Genomic DNA, 13,328 nt, shown 5'->3' with positions numbered 1-13,328 from the left:
ATTGTCTATGGGGGAAATTGGGGGCACTGTGTGTGGGGCCCCTATAGTAGGTGTTTTTTTTATTATTTTATTTTTACTTCTGTAATATTTGGGGGAGGGGGTACAAAAGTAAATTTCTGCTTAGGGCACCCATTTGGCCAGCAGCAGCCCTGGCCCTTGTAAAGGTGCAATTTAAAAATACCAACAATTTCAGGGGAAAACCCTGGGTTCTTCCTCTGCTGCTGAACTACAAATCCCCTAATTCACTTAACAGTTGTGGCAAAGGGTAATACTTTAATATAGGTTTCTTTTGTTTAATGATTTTAGGAAATGCAAAATCAATAACGAAGAAAAATATCTTTTTTTCTTTGTATATGATTTCAACAGGCAACAATAATATACTTTGCCTGATATGAGAATCACAACAGGGGAAAAAGAGCATGTGAGTGCCTGAAGTGTAAAGGGCCCAGTGTGGTTCGAAACAATGTGTAATTCAATACAGCCAACTTTCCAGGTGCCCAAGAAACATTTCATTGTGGGGCCTATGAACTTATAGTCAGGACTGAGTGTGGAGCAGCAGAACATAACCCCTCTGCCATTACCCCATAAAGCATGCAGGCCATGTGAGTGCTGGGGGCCCTGGAGGTGCTGGGAGCCCAGTGGGGTACTGTATAAGTTATTTCTTGAACGTTTAGAGCGAGAAAGATTCTGTTGTTGGGCACAATTTCATCTAGTTATCCAACTGCAACTCTGCATACTTCAGCAGCAAATGATAGCCGCCGTATTTTAAACGACAAGGACTATTATTAAACTGCAACTCCCTGCGGCATGGGGCCACTAAGGGTTGGCGCGGTACGAGGTTCCCGTATTTGCGTTTCCAGGGCAAGAGTTCAATGCACACTGAGTAAATCTGTGCGAGTATGCATAAAGTACTCTGCGTAACTGCCCTTTTGAGTAAGTCCTGCCGCTTGCACTGTAATAACTCCCTTCTAGTTACTTACGAACTTTAGCATAAAGGAGTAAGGGCATTGCCTCTGATTCCACTGTCCCCCTCCTTCACCCTCCCTTATTCTGCTCCCATCCCCCACCCCCGTCTCCTTCCTTCCTCTCCCCCCTCCCCTCTGATCTGCTCTTGCTGCTTGTTTGCACCCGGCTGATCCAGAGCGGAAATTCCTTTCCGTTTTTGTGAATGACAAACTCATTAACAATTCCCCGACACAACCTGTTCCAGCCGGCCCGTCTCCAGGGCAACGGCTCTTCCGAGCTCTGTGATTGGCCGCCCTGCAGAATGTATCCATTCAGACGCTGTGTGTTTGTATCCATTCAGTAAGCGGAGTCTCGCAGGGACTGGTCGGCCTCAGAACCACAGGGACATTGATCAAATAGACGAGCTGCTCGTCCTGTTGGAGGGGGACAATCCCTTAGGAGGAGGGGCAGCAGTGAGAGGGTTGTGTGCATGCAGACAGCCCCAGCATCAGCCATTCAGCTCACTCGTTGGATTTGTGGACGGGGAAGGCGCCTCTCTGTTCCCCCATTGACAAGAGCCCGGGCTGCTGCATTCCCGCTCCGCGGCACATGCCTGTGTAGTCGGGCCCCTGGGGACAGCTCTCACTCCGCCCGGCCTCGCCCCCTGTTCTCTCCTCAATGCTAGAGAAGTTGAGACCCGCTGCGCCCCTGGATATGGCGGTCGGGAAGTCGGTGGCCTGGCTGAACGAGCAGCTGGATCTGGCCAACGAGCGTCTCCTACTCATGGACTGCAGGGCGCACGAACTGTACGAGTCGTCTCACATTGAGGCGGCCATCAACGTTGCCATCCCGGGTATCATGCTGCGGCGCCTCAAGAAGGGCAACTTGCCCATACGATCGCTCTTTGCCTGCGGGGAGGACCGGGAGAAGTTCGCCCGCAGATGTGGCACCGACACGGTTGTACTGTACGATGAGAGCAGCTGCGACTGGAATGAGAACACGGGCGGGGAGTCGGTGCTGGGGCTGCTCATGAAGCGGCTGAAGGATGAGGGCTGCAGGGCTTACTACCTGGAAGGTAACGGCCGGGACCCGCTGGCACATTGCACTCATGGCCAGAGCTGGCGACTCGGGGATACAGGGCTCACTTCATGGGTGGGGTGTTACCTTCTGTCCAAATTGTGGGCATATGTTACGTGTATCACCCAATCTTTACCCCTTGTACTTTGCTTTACTTCACCCATCTAAGGTCAGGGATGCTGGAGGCACAGGGGCCACTCTAACTCGGGCCCTGATTGTACCTTAATTCCCTATATGGGGCCCCCGCATACACTTACCCCGAAGTCGGGGGGGTACCCTTTAGGCATTAGGTCAGGGTATTGGGGCAGGGAGGGCCGGGATCTGCAGACCCCAAGGTCTGTCTTGGTATGTCCCTTACACATCTACCGACATGTACCAGATGCTTTGGGTCAAAGCAGTTGCAGGGGGACCACTTGGTACATATGGTACCTAGTAATGTCATAATGCTAGTTTTTTGCACCCCGGACTCCTTATTTGCCCCTAGGAAACTGGCCTAGAATCCTTCATATAATATGCACCCTTCTTATTTCTGCCAGTGTTCTGTGTCTAGTAAAATCTTATGGTCCTCATCAAGGTTACATAGATACTATTAAATAGCTATAGGTTTTACCTTGGTAATGATAACATGACATATAGCTATTTTTTGTGACATCTAGAATTTTAAAGGTTTCTTTTAAGGGTTTTATTGCTCATCTGTGCATAACAAAAGTTGGGTTAGACACTGTGTGTGTATCTGTGTTGTGCTGTAAGGGTGCACCCTAAAAAAATGACATTTTCATTGCTTTTCCTTTATACATCAAGGCTATTAGTGTAGTTGTTACATTGTGTGTTGGAGAGGAGGCTGACAATTCTCTGGCTAAGCCTAGCTGCAGTGCAGAAGAGTTTTTTTTTTTTTCAATCTGTGTCGTGACTGAGATCCCGCAAGTGTTCTGAACTAATAACAGCCCTGAGCAGCATGCTTCTATTCAGCAACAGTCACCAGATTTATTTGGCTACACAGATGTGCTACATAAAGACAGCAATTGTATAATAATCTATAATGCTGAAACCCGTGTTTTTCCCCACAATATCCTAGTTAATTAAGAATATATATTCTCCTCAGTTTTATTTTCTGCAACCTTTAGGGCTAATGATAATGAGTTTGAATGTAAAGGTTTGTTTTGTCTTTTTAAATGGATATTGCACTTCGTCCCATTTATGTAATCTGTAAGCCTTAACTATAGAGGATTTTAGAAGTGCATGGATGTGCTAATGGATTCTTCCACAAGAATCAAAGCTATATGTGCTCTAAAGCACTAAGAAGTCTTAAGTCAAAGAAAATGCATGGTTAGTAATGACCCACCATACTAATCCTTTCCTTGTAAAAACATACCATTTATAATGTAAAATTGCCTGCCACCTCTTCTCTCTAAGAAATCTGATAGTGTATAATGAGCTGAGTGATAATTGCTTAGGAGATTATCATGTGTTTTCTGATAACACTGTTTATCTCCCCCACAGCGTCTAATCACTCCTGTGCATTTCTTTACTAGATACTGAATGTTCTTGCTGTACTGATTAATACTTTATCCTTAGTGCAAAGTTCCCCATTCGTGAAAGTTTTATGCTTTTAACAAGTTACATTTGCAGTCTACTGCTCAAGGGCAAAGAACTTTTCCCTCCAAAGGTTTTCTCACTAAGTAGTTTTCCTGTTTGCTTATCTTTTGTTGGAACATGATTAATTTGAACTTATCAGTATTTTAATCAGTAAATTAATAATTTCATTTTTCTCTTCTACCTTCAGGTGGATTCAATAAGTTCCAGGCTGAGTATCCTATACATTGTGAAACCAATCTGGATAGTTCCTGTGGCAGTAGCTCTCCACCGGTCCTTGGTTTGGGAGGCCTCCGGATAAGTTCTGACTCTTCATCAGATATCGAATCTGACATTGACAGGGATCCAAACAGTGCTACAGATTCAGATGGTAGTCCTCTATCCAACACTCAACCATCATTTCCTGTTGAGATTCTACCCTATCTTTACCTTGGCTGTGCCAAGGATTCTACGAATTTGGATGTTTTGGAAGAGTTTGGTATTAAGTACATCCTGAATGTGACACCAAACTTGCCTAACCTTTTTGAAAATGCTGGGGAGTTTAGATACAAGCAGATTCCCATTTCGGACCATTGGAGCCAAAACCTCTCTCAATTTTTTCCAGAAGCCATCTCATTTATAGGTATGTGAGCACTCTTATCTGAAGTGTAGACTGCAAATCATATTTTAAATATATAGGATTCTTGCTCCTAATGTTTATGATGCAAATGTTAACATTTCCATGGAAGGACAATGTTTTTGCTCTTTTTGGTCCTGTCTCTTTAAATTTATGCTGTAGCTTTGGCTTAGTGAACTTTGATCCTCTTCTAGCAGAGAGGGAGATTTGGTAATATGAGCACTGCAGGAAGAACATTTTGGCTGGAAGCCACAGAGAACATAATCTCCAAGCATTGTAGTGCATTTCCTCTTACAAAGGAACCCATTTTATAGCAGTGTTGACATCCTGTTCCTCTAATAGGCTGTCCCCTGTGACTTCCCTCTTTCTCTCATAATGCATGAATACATCTATTGTTGAGTGCACAGAAGTTAACATTTTTTCCAGCCCAGTTTGCAAATAAAAAAAAGTGAAATTAATTTAGACTGTATTTTTGTTCAGATTACAGCATGCCAGAACTTGAAAATTGAATGCTGTGCTTTTTATATTTGATTATAAGATGTTGAATTAATAATCTCAGTGTGTAATGTACTGTACAGAACTGTCTCTCCTCTTATACTTATTCTATGATTTATTTTTTTTTGTATCCATTTTTCAGATGAAGCCCGGGGTAAAAGCTGTGGAGTGTTGGTGCATTGCTTGGCTGGCATCAGCCGATCTGTCACAGTCACAGTAGCTTATTTGATGCAGAAGCTTAACCTCTCCATGAATGATGCCTACGATATTGTCAAGATGAAGAAATCCAACATCTCTCCTAACTTTAACTTCATGGGTCAGTTGCTGGATTTTGAAAGGACATTGGGGCTCAACAGTCCATGTGACAATCGAGTTCCAGCACAGCAGTTATATTTTACAGGTCCAGCCAACCAAAATGTATATCAGGTTGATTCTATGCAGTCCACGTGAAACTGAACTCTTTATCTTTTCGTGGTAAAGATCATTCCTCTACAGAAATCTTTCTCTTTAAATCTGTCAAGAGTGCATTGACAGATGTGATTGGTTCAAGGAGGTCATTGTTGGGCGTAAAGAAACAAACCAGTTTATTAAAGTTACAGTTGCACTTGCAATGGAAGAAAGCTGATTAGTTCAACTCTCCAGATCACTTGGAGATAAGCCTTAGATGCCTTGAAATGATTTGGCAAAGCTAATATGACACTGCCTTTGTAATGCAGTGGTTTTTAGTTCCAAACAAGCAACAGCACAGCTGGACCCAATACCAGAGATTAATCTTTGAAAGGTTTGGAAAGGATAAGGGTGCAGATCATTTTGTCTTCTGTGAAGACTGGTTCTCCTGATGTTTAAAGGAGCCAAAGAATTACGATTAAACTTCTGATGCATTTGAAGTTTTTTTTGGTCTTTACCTTTTTACAGTTGTAAATATCAACTTCTCCTATGTAGCACTGTCATTTCCCTTTTTTATTTTTTCCCTCCTTTTAAAATACAAAGTTATTTTTTTTTTCTTTAAACCCACACCTCCCTGCTCATCCTTTAAAAGCAATTGTAGCATAGCAGTTATGGGGTAGGATGGTTGTGTACTTTGCATAAAAGTGCTGATAACATTTTGATTCACATTAATGCATAGCAGGAATATTCAACCTTAACTGTTTGTATAGCATGCTACTCCACTGAGTAAATTGGGGCATGCTGGGAGGTATAGCTCTGCAGAATCTGAAGCCAGAGGTTGACTATCCCTGATGTATAGTTTTGTTGCCTGAGCTGCTTGTAAACCTCTCTCTCTTAGTGGTTTCATGTTTTAACATATTAATTGCTCTGAAAATTGTTAATGTGAATTATCTCTGTCCTTTTTGTTTAGGGAGTTTCACCTCAAATGCTAAAATGTTTGTTTTTTTTCTTTTTCCTACAATATAAACTGGAAGTATGTATGTACCAGTGTCTTGCAAAGCTTCGATTGCACATTGATTGCCAATAAGGGAGAAATGTTACACTCCCGAATGTCCACGGAGTAAAGTTTTATGATAAAAATTTATTATAGACTTGTAAATCTTTAAATTATTAATAAATTCCTATTTTTGGTTATTGAATAGTGTGCATTTGTGTTGTGTGAGCAGCTTTTTACCAAACTCGCATAAATATGTGTATTGGTTTTTCTTTTCCCTTTTATTTGATATTACAAACTTGTAAGTTAAAGAAGAGAGAAATTGGATAGAATCTTGGAGTTAAATTTTCTACCAAAATTTCAAATGTTACAGCTGCTCAAACCACTGTATCTTCTAGCACTAAATTCAGTGCAAGACTTATTCCCATTTAGGCGGGTTCTTAATACAGCCTTTGGGGCTGCTTCTCTTGCCTAGAAGATTTATTAGAGCTAATTCTTTTAAAATCACCAGAAATCCATTTTCTCTGCATGCAGAATTTGTGCCAAGGTCAGTTATTTTATTTGAATCCAGCACAACCAAAATCTGACACGCAACCCCTGCATAAAGAGAGAAAGAAAAACAACAGATGCTGACAGAGATATAGTGAACAATTATATTTAGAAAGAGTATTTCAGTGTGATGAAGCTTATATTAAATTTTCTTTTTTAAGATAGTTACTCTAAGCATGTGGTGGACCACCTTGAGTATCCACTGGCTGCAAGCACGCTGACTTTGAACACACTCAGTAAACCTATGGAGCTACTAGTGGGCAGGTTAAGTGCTGCAAACCTTGTCGTACTGCTGCAACAGCTATCCTATAGATAACATAGAACACACATTATAAAGCTTGCTTAATTATTAGCAATGTGCAAAGGTCTGTGACTTATTTACTGTTATAGCTCCTATGTGTTTATGGTTCCTTTTTGATTTTATAGCTTTTATACTGGTTAAGGCATTATGAAAATGCTATGGCCCCACTTTACCTGCTTGTTTTATTTTTCTCTTCTCTGCTTTGGCTACTTTAGGGCGATGACACACAGAGCTACTAGTAGCAGCTACTTTTTCATGGCTACTAAACGCCAGAAAATACCCTGCCATAGACAATACTGAGAATTGCCTTTGCTAAAACACATGTAGAGCCAATTATCAGTAAATGATCAGCATTGTCCATTTTAGTAGCCAAGACAAGTAGCTGCTACTAGTAGCTGTGTGTGCCTTCACCCTAAATAATACCAAAATACATTTTCATATCACATCATCATTGTAATGTGTTTTTAATTACATTGCAGTTTTATGCATTACTCCATTATTAGTGACCTAATTCTTTATTGTGGGGTCTGCATGCACAGGGATGAGGACCAACACAGAAAACAAAATGGACTTATTGCTGCATTCAGTGTTGATCTGAATAGCAATCTGATTCTGACTTCTTTAAATATGTACTGTTGTCAGAATGCAGAAGGGAAAGAAACCAAAACCAATAGCTAAACTCCGTTAAAGCTTTTGTAAAATATGAATTTGTTTATAATATATCAAATAAGAATTATTTGATGCTGGCTCTGTGATACCTGACATTTGTATATAACAGACTGATAACATCATCACTTTTTTGGATGTATTTATGATTAACAAAATCAAACAAGAAAGCTATTCTTAAAGCATTATTCTCATTAGCTCTTTAAAATTAGTTCCATAACATGACATTACATGTAGGTGTCTCATTAAAATTAAAATCTTATTCATTAAAGGATTTGTAAAATCTTTTCAATACAAAATTTACTTTATTCATTTAGGGCAGGGGTACACGGGGAGATTAGTCGCCCCGTGACAAATCTTCATTGTAGTGGACGACTAATCTCCCCGCAATGCCATCTCACCGGCTAGAATGTAAATCGCTGGTAGGATGGCATACTCATCGCTGCGATGTCCTGTAGTTTCTCTCAAGACAACTTCGGGCGACTACAGGACATTGCAGCGACGCATATCCTATCCCACTGGTGATTTACATTCTAGCCGGTGGGATGGCATTGCAGGGCAACTAATCTCCCCATGTACCACTTCCCTTACATGTGCTACTTGGAAGAGGCATGGTAAAATTCTGAGGCACTTCACCTAAATGCTGGCAACATATACATGGTCAGCTTTGTGTTGAAAACCATGGCTAACCAGTGACCACATATACTGGCTTTCTGAATTTCCATTGAATGATCTGATAATTGGCCTCATGGCCCTACTCTTGAGTAAGTATAATTTATCTTCCATGTGTGTGGCCATATTTCACTAACATCTGGCAAACTATGGGGGTTGGATATTATTTTGCAAAGGGAAAGAAGCACACCAGTTGTGTCGGCAATGCCTTTAAATCATTTATTTACAAAAATGAGCAAAACAGCACAAGCTTTCGGGGGTGACCCCTTCCTCAGGTACAATACACACAAGTGAACAATTTACTCACTAAAAGCACCCTCTGAGAACATGTATGTAAGTGGTGTGCTGAAGATTTTTCTTTAGGTTGGATATTATTCACATTACCACCTTAAAGGAACAGTAACACCAAAAAATGAAAGTGTTTTAAAGTAATTAAAATATAATGTACAGTTGCCCTGCGCTGGTAAAACTGGTAAGTTTGCAACAGAAATGCTACTATAGTTTATATAAATGAGCTGCTATGTTAACACGGGGGCAGCCATTGAAGCTGGGAAAAAGGAGAAAAGGCACAGGCACATAGCAGATATCAGATAAGCTTTGTAGAATATAATGGGGTTTTATTTGTTATCTGCTAAGTAACCTGTGCCTTTTCTCCTGTAAATGGCTGCCCCCGTGGCTACACAGCAGCGTTATTATATAAACTATAGTAGTCTTTCTAAGGAAAACACACCAGTTGTACCAGTACAGGGCAGCATTACATTATATAGTAATTACCTTTATACACTTTCATTTTTTGGTGTTACTGTCCCTTTAAGTTCTACGGCTCTTGAGGTTTCAAATCAAGATTGAAACTGTATAGACATTTACAAAAATGTTTTTTTTTATATTATAAAATATGTATGAGTGGGGTTTGTCTTAAATATTAGTTGAGTATTGTTTTTTATGTTGGTTTGTCCTGTTTTTGTTCCAGTGTAAAAGCCATTTACAACATGAGCAGGGACATGAAGTAGACTTTTTACACAATTATCAGGTTATTAATTCTGTAGTCTGCGTTGGATAAAGCACTATATTTAAAGCCCACAGAATGCTTGCAAGATGAAATTTTAGGTAATTCATCTTAACAGCAACATTTCAGTCTTAGTTCAAACCAGTTTTCAATCATTTCTGTTCTACGCTTCACCTTTTGTAGTTCAGAAATGAAAATATCCTAACTTCATTTATAGAAAATGCATTTTCAGGAGTGTAAATTAAAAATGTATATATATATATATATATATCTTCCAACTGAGCCGCACACCAAACTTGTAAAACATAGCTTTTATTCAAGCATTTTCTTAAAAAACGAATACAATGATCGTTCAAAGCAGTATAGCAACTATACTTATCAGTCCATTATGCCACATCCGCGCGACGTTTCGGGGGCATCCCTCCCCCTTTCTCAAGCGCACCTCGTGGCTAAGTACAGTCAGTAATCCACATAGCTTGTTACTTCCTTGTATAGCCGAAAACCGGAAGTGACGTAGCGGGTCACCGTGGAAACGGATCACACTGTCGGCGTAATCAGCATCCACAGAAGCCGGCACATCAGTCCCTGATTCAGTATATATTAATAAGGAGTTATCGATCTATTATGTAAAGGCACCTATGCATACATAATATTGAAACAGTACTTGGTACGATGTAATCATGTCAAAAACGGGACCTAGAATCACAGCAGTCTCAGTTATTCAGCATAAGCATTGATTATATAAATGAAAACAAAAATAAGAAATTTTTTTTTTTTTTTAACAAAAATAAATAAAAAATAATAATACAGAGATAGGTTATTTTACAAAAATAGATGTAAATCAAAATCCCTGTTTAACCCATATGGAGCTAGAGAGTTTAAACGATGAATCCATTCTACCTCAGTTTTCTTGAGGATTTTGACTCGGTCTCCACCCCTTCCAGGGGCAGGAACATGTTGTATTACCCGATATCTAAGATCATCAGCTGTATGTCCCAGTTCTAAACAATGTCTAGATACTGGGAGAATTCTGTTACCAGTATTCACTGTTGATCTATGTTGTGAAAACCTGTCCTTGACCTTCTGAATAGTTTCTCCGATATAAATTAGATTACATGGACAGACAAGCATATATACTACAAAATTGGTGTCACATGTATGATGTCCCCGTATTTTATATGATCTCCCTGTATGAGGGTCAGTGAATCGTGGCCCCACCAAAACAAAACGGCATTGAGTACAACCCTTGCATTTGTACATACCTTCTCTAGGTGGACCTAAGAAAGTAAATTTTCTCGGTACAGGGGAGACCTCAGCTCTTACTAATTTGCCACCTATTGTGTGGCCCCTACGATATGACATCATAGGGGCTTGTTGGAATGTTTCAATTGTAGGATATGATTCCCTTATCATATATATATATATATGATACCTTTGCATAAACAGGTATGGGATCCCTTATCTGGAAATCCATAATCCAGAAATATCTGAATTAAGGGAAGGCCATCTCCATTTTTTGATCATACTAGCTGACCATCTTTGCACAAATGGTACTATGAGGACAAGGCAGGTTTGAAAGGCTTTCATGCAATCCACATGGATCACAGTGAAAATGAAAATCAGCCCGTGTTTCTTCTTAACAGGTGGAAGGTAGAATGGTGCATGGACTGGCATTGGACCTGGACTGGGATTTAAAATAGGCTCTGGCATTTCAAACACTCCCAGACTGCCCCCATCAGCCACTAAATTAGTGATTGTGGCATCTTACATTTGCCATAATCCCCAGATTGCCAGTCCAGGCCTGTATAACAACTTCATTTATACTATTAGCATTCTCAAAAAAAAAACAAAGTCACCTCTAAACTGGGGTGGGGGGGTTGACATCAACTATCTAGTCTTGCTGCTTGTTTGCTGCTCTGGACAGCTGCATTCATTCCATTAATAGTCTCAAAACAGAGCATGTTCAAAGGATTCATACTTACAAACAATATGCTGCATTCATGCATCTGTGCTTACATGCATCTGTATGAGTACAACACGTTAGGGAAGAAAGGGCTGCATTTCTTGCAAAACACCCGTCTTACTGCTTCTTTGCACTCTGGAAAGACAGTTGCATTCACTGCAGTGCATACTTAATGGAAAATTAAAAGGGGGTTTTGGTCAAGCTGATTTTGAGAACTTCTGGCAAGAGCCATTTGTTAGAAAATATATCTAGATCAGTGCTGTCCAACTGGCGGCCCGCAACCCCCCTCTGTGTGGCCCCCCACCTGTCTGGCTGCTTTGATGGCTTACCTTTGAGTAAGGATTAAATGGTATCAGTACTGAGATTAACTGGCCCCCTGCATGGTTCTCACCTCAGATTCAGGCTGTAATCCCTCTGTATTGTTTAAAAATGTAATCCCCTGTGTTTTTCACACCTTTTAATACCTGCATTGTTCACCCCCTGCAGTGTTCACACCTCAGACTCAGACTGTAATCACTCCCATTGTTCACTTCTTCACACCTCAGACATAGGTACTGTAAGCAGAGTATGGCACATACAGCCAGCATAGGTCAGGGAGGGTATGGCACACACAGGAAGGGTAGGGCAGGCAGAGTATGGCACACACAGTCAGGATAGGGCAGGCAAAGTATGGCACACACAGGCAGGGTAGGGCAGGCAGAGTATGGCACACAGAGGCAGCATAGGGAAGGCAGAGTATGGCACACACAGGCAGGGTAGGACAGGCAGAGTATGGCACACACAGACAGCATAGGACAGGCAGAGTGCTGCCTGTGTGTGCCATACTCTGCTTGCCCTATGCTGCTTGTGGGAGGTGAACCTGGCAGGGGTTTGTTGTGGGAGTTTGTTAGCAGTTGGAAATAGCCATTAAATGGCCCCTAAGGTGTGTAATTATGTACTGGGGGTTGCTCTGCTATCCACAGGGGAGGAGGAGGCATATGGAATTTAAGGGTATATCTTAATATGACATAATTCTTTCACATATGAATGATGGTTGATATCCCCACAGTAAGGACCAAGCATTTGGGATTTTGCTGTGCTACCACCATTGTGATAAAATAGGTGTGGTTTGAAGTGGGTGTGGTTTCAAAAAGGGGAGTGGTCAAAACTGGCTTCCATTAGCGGCCCTCCACTATGTATGCTAGAGAAATTCCGGCCCTCGGCACCATAGAAGTTGGACAGCACTGATCTAGATGGTTTAGAACAGTTCTATGAAGAACAGGTGATTGCTGCATGTTGCTCAGCACAACATATAATATAATAGCTGGTTATACACAGGCCTCTACTGGCTGCCAACCCTGCCACCTTTATCAACTCACCACTCCATTGGCCCATTTATGAGTCTGAACAATTTTTATAACACAGGAGGAGGAAAGTGAATGATTTGCTCAGTGTGTCCCAGTCCTTAAACAGTAAAGCCAGCCATACACGCACCGATAATATTGTACGAAACCTCGTTTAATACAATATTTGGTGCGTGTATGACGGCTCGATGAGGTTACCGATATTGCAAAAGGCTGCGGATATCGGATCGCCAGGTTAAAAGATTTGTAGCAAAATCTACGTTCAGGGCTAAATCGTCAAAAGGAGGTAGAATTTTTATTGTTTCTACCTCCATATCTGATGATTCAGCCCTAAACGTCAAGGGAGGGTGGAAACGATCTTTTGTGTGACCAATGGTCGCATGAAAGATTGAAATTGCTATGTGTATGGCCACCTTAATTTGTTTTAAAGCTAAGCCAATTGACCGCACACAAGGTGCATAGGCACCCCTTCCTCTCTGTGCCTTGTGTCATTATATACAAGCAAGAACTGGAGTAGATGCTTCTTGGGGCAGAATTGTTTACGGTGGGTAAAACTTTCAGATATGGTAAAACAACATTTCTAAAAAGCTAAAAGCATGCTATGCTTATTCTCTACCAGTATATATGTGCTTGGAGATAAGTTCCAGAAACTGGCATTGCCATAGCCCATTCACTTGGAGAAGAACCCATTTTCAGCCCTGGTACTGGTATATTTCAGCTC

At 41.1% G+C, this 13,328-nt stretch overlaps 1 protein-coding gene across 1 annotated transcript; it reads left to right on the top strand.

Moving 5' to 3' along the window:
• Positions 1-1,320: 1,320 nt before the first annotated feature.
• On the top strand, positions 1,321-6,312 carry dusp6 (dual specificity phosphatase 6). The gene is given in 3 exon segments (NM_001045578.2): positions 1,321-2,020; positions 3,806-4,237; positions 4,869-6,312. Coding segments are annotated over 3 exon segments (1,137 nt in total). The 5' UTR covers positions 1,321-1,623; the 3' UTR covers positions 5,177-6,312.
• Positions 6,313-13,328: the final 7,016 nt, after the last annotated feature.

Source organism: Xenopus tropicalis, chromosome 3, assembly GCF_000004195.4.
Source record: "Xenopus tropicalis strain Nigerian chromosome 3, UCB_Xtro_10.0, whole genome shotgun sequence".
Classification (NCBI taxonomy): Eukaryota; Metazoa; Chordata; class Amphibia; order Anura; family Pipidae; genus Xenopus; species Xenopus tropicalis.
Note: the sequence above shows the minus strand (reverse complement) of the source record. Positions and strands in the feature narration are given on the sequence as shown.